This window comes from Scleropages formosus, chromosome 7 (genome assembly GCF_900964775.1).
Source record: "Scleropages formosus chromosome 7, fSclFor1.1, whole genome shotgun sequence".
Classification (NCBI taxonomy): domain Eukaryota; kingdom Metazoa; phylum Chordata; class Actinopteri; order Osteoglossiformes; family Osteoglossidae; genus Scleropages; species Scleropages formosus.
Genome location: NC_041812.1, coordinates 7,076,668 through 7,089,383, shown reverse-complemented (window position 1 = coordinate 7,089,383; position 12,716 = coordinate 7,076,668). Strand labels below are relative to the sequence as shown.

The 12,716-nt window shown below is 43.2% G+C and overlaps 1 protein-coding gene across 2 annotated transcripts in view; it reads left to right on the top strand.

Moving 5' to 3' along the window:
- adcy8 (adenylate cyclase 8 (brain)) overlaps positions 1-11,597 on the top strand; it is a 56,029-nt gene extending 44,432 nt beyond the window's left edge. For both annotated transcript variants that reach the window (XM_018757909.2, XM_018757908.2), the window contains 5 exons: positions 5,278-5,436; positions 8,161-8,307; positions 9,267-9,359; positions 9,716-9,830; positions 11,070-11,597. In XM_018757909.2, the coding sequence (XP_018613425.1) occupies positions 5,278-5,436; positions 8,161-8,307; positions 9,267-9,359; positions 9,716-9,830; positions 11,070-11,557 (1,002 nt within the window). In that variant the 3' untranslated portion in view covers positions 11,558-11,597. The remainder of the gene's footprint in view (positions 1-5,277; positions 5,437-8,160; positions 8,308-9,266; positions 9,360-9,715; positions 9,831-11,069) is intronic.
- The last annotated feature ends 1,119 nt before the right edge of the window (positions 11,598-12,716 follow it).

The window sequence follows — 12,716 nt, the reverse complement described above, 5'->3', positions numbered from 1 at the left end:
AACATAGGGTTCTTTCCGTTTTTTACATTTTTTTGCGTTGCTGCTGTTTGTTTCTTCTGTGCACGTCTTGCTTTCGGAAAGAAGACGCAGTCGATATAGTAAATAGCATGCATTGGCAAGAAATTCATGGAATTGGACCTTGACAGGAAATACCATACCATTTCAATAGGTGTATTACTATTTCAGATTTCTATATAAAAAAATGCTCCAATCTTTTTAAGAACAAGCATGTTAAATTGAAATATGTTTTATCTGCATTAGCAACGGACACATAGCGTAATACAGAGTACATTTGGATATCACCAGTCAGCAGGGCACTCTTTGACACATGTTGGGACTTTCATTACTGAAGCACAAGTAGCTTTTCACATCATTGTTTTGATCATCTGGTTTGTGCAGGTCAGTGTTGAGCGCAGGGAATAACTGAAGATTTATTGCTGGACTGCAGAGGCAATTTCACACTGATTTTTCAACATACAAAGAAGTAAAGATGCGGATGAAATGGGGGTTATCCCCTTCGTTTGGCTTATGAAAACTTCACGTTACCTTACATTTACTCATTTAGCAAATGCTTTTTTCCAAAATTACTTGCAATGAACTCTATGTAGTGTTATCAGGCCACACACCTTATTCACCAAGGTGACTTACACTGCTAGATGCACTACTTACATTTTGTGTGTGCATTTTGTGCATTTTCAATGTGTTTCAAAGAAAATCTTGACAACAATTACTGTTACTGTTTCTGCATATAGAATAAATGGAAATAAATAATCTGGAAATGTAGCCCAGAAAAAGCGTGGGCAAAGACTGATAGCAATAAATATTATAGTATTACATTATATTATAATGTAATATTGTAAATATTGAAATAGTTAACAAGGCGGTCATTTTATTATTTTTAACTGTTATTTCGCTTAATATTTTTACAGGTTTTTAAATTAATACAATTTACAAGAAGTGAATTTTAAATCAGACTGTACGTGGCTTCCACCTCTGATGACCCCTCAAAAAATTTAGTCTGGTTGACTGGTTGATACTGAATAATTAATGATTTGTAATTCATGGGTCAAGGAACCTTTTTGAAAGTCTGTACTTGTTTCCAAATAATAGCATTACGGCTACAAAATTTCAGGCACGAAACAATAAAATGCAAATGGAAAAAGACACACATTTTACTAAATTACCACCTTAATAATATGTCCGTTCTTGTGGTCATGCTGAGCTGTCAGCCGTCACAAAGTCACAGATTGCTTAACGAGTGTAATTTCACCCAAAGGCAACACGCGCAATTATTAATTCCTGTGGTCTCCATTTATTTCTGTCACACAAATTTTGCAATTGAGTCAAGCACAAGCCGTTTCTCTTTGGCATTACGAACCAATACCAGAAGTAGCAGCTTGGATTACAGAGGAGAATTCTGGTTATTTGTGTGGTACACATCTTTACTGACTCACAAATTTTACCTCAGCCAGCTGTGGGGAAAAATATGGCATAGCGTTAATACCCTTTCGAACTATTAACTTGGCATGGTGGCACAACGAGTGGCACAGCTGTCTCAGTGCCTGGGTGGTGCGAGAGGACGTGAGTTTGATCACTGCTCAGTCTGTGTTGGGTTTGCATGTTCTCCTTGTGTCTGTGTTGGTTTCCTCTGGGTGCTCTGGTTTCCTCCCACATCCAAAGACATTCTGTTCAGGTTTCCCCATAGTATGTGAGTGACAGAGAGAGTGTGTGTGTTCCACTGATGTATGGATGAGTGACCCAGTGTAAGCAGTGTATCCAGCAGTGTAAGTCACCTTGGTGAATAAGGTGTATGGGCTGGTAACACTACATAGAGTTCATTGGAAGTCGCTTTGGACAAAAGTGTCTGCTAACTAAACGTAATGCAAACTTATACACTGATACAGTCTGCATATTTAAATATTTACATGTTATCAGTGTGTTTACCTGTACCAACTGTTGGGACAATGTAGAGGTTCCCCCAGAAGAAGAGAATAATATAATAATATAATGACATAACAATATAATAAGAAGTAATTAAATGCCATTCCATTAGACTCAGGGGTCTGTGTGTGGGGCCCGGTGGATTTTATGCTATGAAAAGAAATTGCTTCATACAAGCACAGAACAGGTGCACAGAAGAAGTAGGCTGTAGTGGTTAGAGCTACTGCTTTTGGATCCAAAGGTTGCAGGTTTCATTCCCACCTCTGTTTGTAGCACTCTTGAGCAAGGTACTTACCCTAAATTGCTCCAGTAAAATTACCCAGCTGTATAAATGGGTACATAATTGTAACCTTAACACTATAAGTCACTTTGGAGAAAAGCGTCAGCTAAATGGATACAGTGAATTTAAGTACAAGAATAAGGTTTTGAAACAACCTGACTGCTTTCTATATTTACGAAAGTGAATGCAAAGACAGGTTTGCAGACCAATTGCAAAACAGGCATCGAGTGTTATTGAAGGTGGATTACCTTTTTGAAAATGCAATGCGGTGACAATGTCATAATTTAAAATGTCCGAAAGTACTATAAAAAGATCAAAGAAATTCAGTAGAGTGGCATATCTTATGTATGTAGAGGGCCTGTTGAATTTTTAAAGGTCTCAGAAGAGCCAGTTCCCAGGTGCCCAGGCAGAGGCTAGCTGAATATTCTGAAAGTGTTGTGCCTTTGTAAGCTTTATGTATATATGTCTATGTGTGTATATGTATATGTATTTATTATATGTATAAAGAATAAATATTGTTACTGTGTTACTGCTAATTCAGTGTGAGATGTAGTGAGGTTATCAGCAAACATTTCTATAGTGCCAAAGGAGTTATTTTCATAAATTATTAATTTGCATATTTTTTTTTTTTTTTAACTTGTTAAGCCTTTGATTTCCTAATTAAGTAAAGCAACTTTCAATAAAAATAACTTCTAATTAAATATATAGCCATTAACTATGTTGAAAGCTGAACAGCTGTAGCTTTTAACACTTTTGCAAGCTGGATTCTTTGCTAAATGTTTTACAGAGAACTAGATTTTGAGATGGAAAAGATACAGTACTGCTGTTTCACATTAGATTTCAGGGTTGGTAAAAGTATTTCGAGCCCAGTGACACGTACAAGGAACGAAGACTGAAATTTGATGTATTTCATTTAAAAGAAAATCTCTCAATTAAAATGAATAAAAAAACTAATTTGCTGGAACGAATTTATTAAATCTCTGCTCCACTGAGCCTAATGCAAACAAATCAGAAATTTTCAAGGTCCCAAAAATCTATGTAAAACCCAGAAATTTTTCTGCCTGGCCAGTAAATCAGAATAATTAAACATAAGCAGCGTTTCAGGTCCGTCTCTAGCTCCAAACATGTCCATAATTGGAAATCTGTGCTGGGACTTCATTAAAGCCATTGTCGAAAACAGTTATTCACAGTGCCATGTCAAATCAAACACTGGAATTTATCTGGAAACGGCCAATTTCCATTGGTCTATGGATTCACATGGGAGTACAAAGGCCCTGCAGAGCTTTGCTGACAGGCAGGAGTTGCCAGTATTGTAGTGTTTGCAGTGCCTAAAGAATTTGCTATTATTCTCTTTGCTGGATAATAATTTTACAGCAATGACCACAGAGCAGTAACATAAAATAGCTTCAGACCATAATGTATGTTCATGGCCAACAGACAGCAGCGTCAAAGTTCATCTTACTGGCAGCATTTGGCTTGGGACCTGTGGAGTAAATAAATATTCCTGACTCTTGGGTCCCAGTGGGTGAGGTGCCACCTTCAAGCAGACAGTGATGTCCCCTTGGAGGTCCAGCATCTATATACCTATTCTAAGACCATCAGTGAGTGAGAGATGCGTTCATTAATCATTTAGTTGACACCTATATCCAAAGTGACATGCAGCATCTTGATAAATGATACAGTATTTATAGGTAATGCAGCAGTGGATGAGCAAGATTCAAACCAACAACATTCCAGTTGCAAGTCATTTTCCAGCACACGGTTACTTGCTGCAGTGAAAAGTGGTTGTAGGAATGAAATCCTTCCTTACTGTGTGCTGAGTGGATGGGTCGGGGGTTGGCGTCTAAACCCCATATAGACCCGCAAACCATTTGATAGAATGGAAGGGTCTAACATCTGCAGGGTGGACTGAAAGTCTCACACTGAATGTTGTTCTGCTCTACAATTTACTTGTCTTTGGATGCCATGGATACCAGCGAACTGTTTGTCTCAAGGATTAATTACAAGTTTGAAAATATCCAAAGCATTAACCATTTCTTCTCTCTGTGCACAAAGTTTGTGGTTGTAATCCTTCTTTGCCTTTCATTTGCTAGTGTTTCTGTAATGTTTAGTTGACACTTCTTACCTACTGATATAGCTGGAAATATTACTGAAGCACTTCATAGTAGATAGTTTGTTCAGCAGCTCATGAGACCCGAACAGGCAGCTTTTTAGGTTACGCGTCCTTTCCCCATAACCACTGTGTAGCCTATTGCTGCAAAAGTGGTTTAGAAATACCCATGTCTCGCAACACTGATTCCATTATCAAACACTGAGTCCGCCTCCTTTCATAGCATCACTGTCGTTCATCGGCTTATCAGTCTTTCCCACTTGCTCACAAGAGCGATGTGACAGCGGGTGATCAGCATTCGCTATGCACACTCCCCATCTGGGCCATTGTTCTAGCTGTCGACGGGTTCGGCGGAGGGACCCAGCAGGCGGGAGGGCGATCATGAGCTCAACGATGGATGTGTGCAGGCCGTCTTTAGCCACCGGGCAATTTCCCTGTCCTTTGTGTATCTACACTCTGCCCGTTTCCTACACACTAAAATGAGATACATGCTGCATCATCAGGCTTTCAATAGGTGACAAGTTCAATAAGAGTTCTTTCTGAAAACTCATCACAGAAGTTGGGGATAATGTAAGACAAAGTAACATTACAAATTTAGATAATGGAAATCTAAAACTATCCCTCATTTTACAAAACTAAACCACTGTGTCTTTTCATTTCCATGAAAAGTGACAGTATCACTGGTTGACACGTTACAGCTTTTCCCACATTCACTTTAATGACAATACAATAAAGAAAATGCATAAATAACTGAGGCTGTAGATCTTAGGTAGAATTGCAGAAGTGTAGGATGGCTCCACCATAAAATGTCGTTTCATCAGTCCAATATTATCCAAACTGTTTAAATCCTTTGTTAAAAATAAGTACAGTACCATTTAATGCTTTTTCTTATGACTCAGCGCTGCCTACTTCCTCAATGGGTTGTTCAAATCTTTCCTCATTCCAGCTGGAATACACAGCGCGCCTGGACTTTCTGTGGCGTGTGCAGGCTAAAGAGGAGATCAATGAGATGAAGGAGTTGAGAGAGCACAACGAGAACATGCTGCGGAACATCTTGCCAAGTCACGTGGCCCGACACTTCTTGGAGAAGGACCGGGACAACGAGGTGAGGCGCAGCTTCACTGTGGGTAAGGCGCCACACAGACGTTCATTGATTCTGAGACACATCCATAGTTATACTTTTATGACACATTTGCATTTATTTTAGGTGGTTTAAAGACACTTAAGCTGCTCTTTTAAGCTATATCCGTAGTTATCTTCCTTGAAAGGGACGGATAACAGAAATGAAAGTGACAGATTGGAAATATTTGCAAATCAGTGCAGTGCATTTATGAGCTGCAACTCAGATGAAGAGCTTTACATAAAGACACATGACTGACCAGAGGATATTAAGTGAGTAGCTGACTGTACCATTGAGAGTTATCCTGTTTCCTCAGTTTGCTAGGACTAAGAGTCAGATAGGAAAATGAAGATGATCGTGACAGGTGGTGGGATGCAAACTAACAGAGCTGTTAGGAGATTAGAAGACACATGGGTCCAAAAGAGATATTTTCAGGCCTTACCTGAAAACTGAAAAGGATTCAACAGTTCTAAGGGAGAAAGGAAGCTCATTCCATCACAGAGCCAAAACTGAGAACCTACACACTTCCAAATTTTAACCCCTTATGAGTGGAACAACCAATTGACCAGAGATGGAGAAGTACAGCTCTCTTCATGGGGTATAGAGAATGATCAGGTCTTTTTAGTGTGCAGATCTTTTGACTGTTTTGTAGGCTGTAACCAGAGTCTTGAGCTTGATTTTGGAAGCAACGGGAAGTCAGTGAAGAGAGACAAGGAGAGGAGACATATGGGAAGGCTGTGTGAAGTCGAGCGCAACCGTGTCATAGCATCCTAGATTAGCTGTAGCAGCTTGATAGCAGAGACCTGAAGACCAGACAAAAGGGAGTTGAAAAAGTCCAGATAAGATGTCACCATGGGTTGGATTAAGGGCTTTGTAGAGCGTGTTGTAAGATCCAACCAGATTCAGAAAATGTTATATTTCAAGTATCTGCAGGATCCAGTTATGGGCTCAATATGCTTGGAAAAGTGGAGCATCTCCAAAACCAAAGCTTTCAGAGAGGAAAGTAGGAGACAGCTTGTAGGATAGTGGTTAACTCTGCCGCCTTTGGACCCAAAGGTTCAAATCCCAGCTGTAGTGCCCTTGCACAAGGTGCTTACCCTGAATTGACTGCAGTAAAATTGCCCAGCTGGATAAATGGGAAAATAATTATAGGTAGTTTAACATTACATCTTGATTCTGAGAGAAGCATCAGTTAAATGAATAAATGTAAATTAAACTGCAGTTTTTAACAACTGTGTAGAGGTACCTTCAAATGACTAGAATCCAGCAGTTTAGAGGTATGGACTGTGTAATTTTAGCACACAGGGTGAAATATCTTCCTTGTTCCCATTCAGCATGGAAAGGGAATAGCATCACTTCCACAGTGGCGGTGTACCGCACTTCATCCTTACCAGTGCCCTGCCATTCCAGCAAACAACATGATTGCCCCAAGGCACGGTCACAGTTAAGGCTGGGAGGGTACGAGACATTCTCGTCGCTCTCTTCCACGATGCAGGGATGTGGGGGTGGGGTTCAGCCGGTCGGAAACCTCTTTCAAACCCATAGGTTTGTCCTCGCATGACAGCTGAGCAGACTGCTGTTTGTAGGCAAGACGTCCAAGGTTGCCCATTGATGAGGCCCGCAGAGATATTATAATCAGTGCTGATGAGCCTTTGATGATGCATGTCAGTCACATGGAGCTTACATTTTCGCGAACATGGCTCACGCAGCGCGGGCGTCGTGCAGACGTTCGGAACAGCCCCCCTTGCAGAGACAATGCCTGCAAGAAGGTCAGCTGTCAGACCCGATAAAGAAGCTCTCAGAATCATGTTTTACTGCATTGTGCAGCTTTAAAAATTTCCTTCTTAATGTTTATGAATGTCTCACATTCAGCTGCAGTCAGTCTCTCAGATGAAAACGAATGTATGACAATGAATAAGTTAATAAAGTGCATATATTATATACAACTGTGATTAATGAACTAATAAAATGTCTGTAAAGCTTGTGAAACCCATATATTTTACCCCTTAAAAACTGATAGCGAAACAGCCTTATTCCCTGATGTTCAATGTAAGAATAATAGACCGACAAAAGAAGGACTATTTATGATATTTCCCCGTTATGCTGTCATGGTATCATGTCAGATTAATAGAAATTTATATTTAGATTCATTTATCAACGTGATAGAGGATTTCTAAGGTTTATAAATTCTACGACCGAGAAAGATTCCATTTCACCGCTTTTGTTTTAATATGGTTGTTGAAACCGAATTATGTTTAAAAATGCATGCTAATTTTGGGAACCGTTACAGTTTTGCTACAAATTGCAAATCCCATTTTGTCAAAAGCAGAAAAAAGGGAGGGATAACATTGCCATCTGTTGGTTAAATGATGCAGAGCTGGTCCAAATTTGTACCTCTAATTTACAGTACAAGCTCTTCTTAGTAATTTTTCACCCAAAGTCAATTATTGTGTCTCGCTTATATTAAGCTTTAATCTAAGGTGATATACAGTATCTGACCCATTTAAACAGCAGGACATTTCAGCAGATGAAATTTAGGGCTGTGTATCTTGCTCAAGGGCATTTATAACCATAATGGGGGGGGGGGTGGAAGGGTCACAGCTGCAAACCAAATATCCTTAACCATCACACTAACTGCTGCCCATAGGACCCCTAGGAGACAACCTAAAGCTCTGAGTGATGATAGTCTTGCCATGCCACCCTCCCCAGGAGCTCTATTCCCAGTCATATGATGCAGTGGGGGTGATGTTCGCCTCCATCCCAGGATTCGCCGACTTCTACTCGCAGACCGAGATGAACAACCAGGGTGTGGAGTGCCTGCGCCTCCTCAACGAGATCATCGCCGATTTTGACGAGGTGATCCCTCCTTTGACCGCTGCCAAAGTGGACCAAACGTGTTGTGCCTCCATGTCTGGTGGGGGGGTTGGGAGAGCAAAGAGGGAATCTCAGTGATTTATTGCTAATCACAGCGCCTTTCTGTGCGGGTAAACGCAGCCTCGACAATAATATTCTCCAAGGAGCACGGAGCAGTATTTGAACTCTCCTTTGCCTAATGAGCTAGTTTGTGCAGCAAAAAGCTAACTAGAAGACTACATCTACAGGTTTATAAATCCGCGCTGTCCAGGAGTGGCGGGATCTAATGGATTCCAGTAAACCATCCCTTACATCCTCATGGCCTGCTATTGATTATTCACACCTCGGGCTGTTTTCCAAGGCTGAGTCCGTCCTTCTCGTTGTATCACATTGCGTTGCACCAGCTGGCCGCCCCAAACCCACTCCAAGTGGCTTTCGCGGTTCAAAATAAATGTAAAATACACTTATAATAAAATGAATGTACTGTACGGAGGGGTGGATTGAGCTTGAGCTTCTTTTCAACCGTATGGCTAAATGAAATCAGTCATCACTCTCTGGATGAATCTGATCTGTGTTTTTAACCACCACAGCAACACACACACACACACAGAGCCTGAAACTGGTTGTCTCAAGCGAGGTTGCGGCAACCCGGAGCCTAACCCGGCAACACAGGGCACAGGGCTGGAGAGGGAGGGGACACACCCAGGACGGGACGCCAGTCCATTGCAAGGCACCCCACGCGGGACTCGAATTCCAGATCCACCAGAGAGAAGGCACAGGCCAAACCCACTGCCCCACCACACCCCCCTCACTACATCAAAAATATTTCAATAAAGGCTGAGTTCACAGCATCCCTCCTTGGCTGACAGACAGCCTTGCTTGTCCTGCAGCGGTCAGCTGATCGGTCAGTGAAAATCATTCGATTCTTGTTTACCGCTGTCATCTTTGCGTTTGTATCGTAGTTGCTTGGAGAAGATAGATTCCAAGACATCGAGAAGATAAAGACTATTGGCAGCACATACATGGCCGTCTCTGGATTATCACCCGAGAAACAGGTAAGTCGGACACAAGCCTATGCGTAACAATCGGAACAGAACCATTCAGCTTCACTCCTTCACATTTTTCCGATCATAAAAAGGCGGTTAAAGGGGCAGCAAGTTGTACAGTGATCACATCTTCCACTTTAGAACCAGAAAGTTTAGGGTTTGAATCCCACCCTGCTGCTGAACCCCCAATCGCAGTACTTTCCCTGAATTGACAGAGCAAGAATACCTTCTGTACAGATGGGTAATCATTATAAAGTTGCTTCTCTATCACTGTAAGTCGGATAAAAGATTTTAGTGGAATCAATGGAACATGATGTGTGACAGGACATATTTTCATTTAATTTAATTTTGTACCTGACCCACAGCAATGCGAGGACAAGTGGGGTCACCTGTGTGCCCTGGCCGACTTCGCCATCGCCCTGAACGAGAGCATCCAAGAGATCAACAAGCACTCCTTCAACAACTTTGAGCTGCGCATCGGTAACGTTTCGGCCGCGTAGCCGCTGCTGTGGCTGTGCATATTTTTTTTCTCCTAACGCATGAGTTTCCGCCTTGTGCTACTGTCCCCGTTTCTCCCTAAAATAAGGTAAATATTTTACAGCAGCTAGAGAACCGAGGCATAGTCTAGACAGACGACTTCAATATTACTCATTAATAATTAATATGACAAATTCAAAATATGGCCTAAAGCTGTGTTTCTCTCCCTTTCAGAGTTCATGAACCATATAGACATTTTTAAGGAGTGACTAAGCCATTTCAAATTAGCTGGTGGGGTAGTGGTTAGCGCTGTCACTTTCCATATGCAGGGCTTGGGTTTGAATCCCCACTCTTGCTCCATTACCCTGGATCAAGGTACATACCCTGAATTGATACAGTAAGACAAATTTCCCAGCTGTGTCAATGGGTGGATCATTGCAGGGAGTTTAGCATTAGAACATTGCAGTATTTTCTGCTGTGGAGAAAAGCATCAGTTAAATTAATAATCATTTTTACAGAACCAATATCCACATGTTGCAAGTAGACTAAGGAGTTCGTTTCCAGGCTGAGGTTTCTGATGGAACCCAACGGACGAGAAGCAGTCGTCCGAAGGAACAAAGTGTCATTAATAAACATCGGTATATTTACTAATGCTGTCTCACAGCGCCTGGGTTGTGCGAGAGGATGTGGGTTCGATCCCTGCTCAGTCTGTGTGAAGTTTACATGTTCTCCCTGTGTCTGCGTGGGTTTCCTCTGGATGCTCTGGTTTCCTCCCACACTCCAAAGTCATGCTGTTCAGGTTCCCCCATAGTGTGTGAGTGACAGAGAGAGTGTGTGTGTTCCACTGATGTATGGATGAGTGACCCAGTGTAAGTAGTGTATCTAGCAGTGTAAGTCACTGCGGTGAATAAGGTTTGCAGGCTGGTAACACTACATAGAGTTCATTGTAAGCTGCTTTGGAAAGAAGCATCTGCTAAATAAGTAAACGTATAGCAGCGGGTGCTTTTCTCCAAAGCATCATAGTGTTGAGATGCTTGGAAGTATTTACACATCTGGGTGACTTTAATGGAGCCGTTTACATTAAATACACTGTTCAGTGGTTCTACAACAGTAGGCAAGGTTTGAACCAGAAACCAGTCGAGGCAAAGGCAGCAGCGCAAACCGCTACGCTAGTAGCTGCCCTCGACAGAGGTGCGGGGCGCTGACATCATTAGTGTGTCTCTCCTGTCCTTCTCCATCCAGGCATCGCTCACGGTTCCGTTGTGGCCGGGGTCATCGGCGCCAAGAAGCCCCAGTACGACATCTGGGGCAAAACGGTGAACCTGGCGAGCCGCATGGACAGCACGGGCGTCAGCGGCAAGATCCAAGTGCCTGAGGAGACGTTCGGCATCCTGAAGGAGCGCGGCTTCGCCTTCGAGTACCGCGGCGAGATCTACGTCAAGGGCATCAGCGAGCAGGAGGGCAAGATCCGCACGCACTTCCTGCTGGGTCGCGTGCAGCCCAACCCGCTGATCCTGCAGCCGCGCCGCCTCACGGGCCAGTACTCGCTGGCCGCCGTCGTGCTCGGCCTCGTGCAGTCGCTCAACCGCCAGAAGCAGAAGCAGATCCTCAACGAGAACAACAACTCGGGCATCATGAAGGGCCACTACAACCGCAGGACTCTGCTCACGCCCGGGGGGCCCGAGGCCGGCCCCCACGCCGAGTCCTCCGACAAGGCCGAGCTGCCGTAGCGGCCGCCGTTCGCATCTGCTACATTCGTCTCTTTTTCTTTCCCGGTGTCAATGTTTCTGTTTTGTATTTCTTTTATATATGAAAACACAATAAAAGGGGTTTAATTTTTTCATAACTGCGTTGTGTGCCTGTCGTGCCGCTGCACTGCTTTCTTTGGCCTTTTTTTAATCCCCGTAATAAGAGCCAGCTGTAATTAGGGTCTGACATTTTATTTTTCCTCGTGAAAGAGGGACCACGTCGTGCTAATTATACACCGCGGGATCATGTTCTCCGGGACAACAATGGTCACCTGGCCGGGGTAGAGTTTCAGCCAGCGGCGGAGCCTAAAGAATCAGGTCATTGGAGTTAAACGATTCGCCGACACCCTCGGCTGCTTGAGGCTTCCCAGTTTCACGCTGACAGAGGAATTAGATGGGTACCTGAAGTAAAACACGGTAAGGATGTACAAGAGAGCGTCCGGTGTGTCGGAACCCGGCCTCTGCTCCGCGGTGCCCTTATTGTGCCAAGAAGAGCTAAACACCCGTCCCCGAAGCGCAGAGATTGTCGTTTCGGGGTGTTTGTCGGCCTCCCAGGTGTGTAGGAGACAAATGAGCCTCTACTTCGCGTCTGCGCGACTAGGCTGCGTTTACAGAAAACGGAGCAAGAGCGCAGAGAACTGCGGACGCAGCTGGGAAAACGCAGTCGTGACACAGACACGAAGGTCACACCAGAGATGCTGCAGTCGTAAGACAGAATAGAAAACAAAATCATACCGTAGATGCTGAAGTCGTAACGCGGACACTTCGTGTATCCTAACACAGACGCCGATGCTATTACAGACGCAAAACTCATAAGACAGACATTGCCCAAGACAAGCCTTCGTCCCAAAATCTTGCGCGTACAACAGAACACTCCAGATTACTGTACCGATGAAAATATAATCTCTAAAAAGTTTTTGGGACCAATCTGCTATCTCTTGCATTAAGTTCTGTTTTTATTATACATATTTGTTGTGTCCACTCTGATTACTTCCTCAAATCAGTGTGAAACTTTGCGTGACCCTCTCAGGAAAACAGCATTTGTGTGTCAGGGTTCAGCGACTCCACAGGAAGATGGACGGGCAACATCCCAAGGTGGGCAGTGATAAGTATTAAAGCAGCTCAGTTGTTCTGCTGTTTG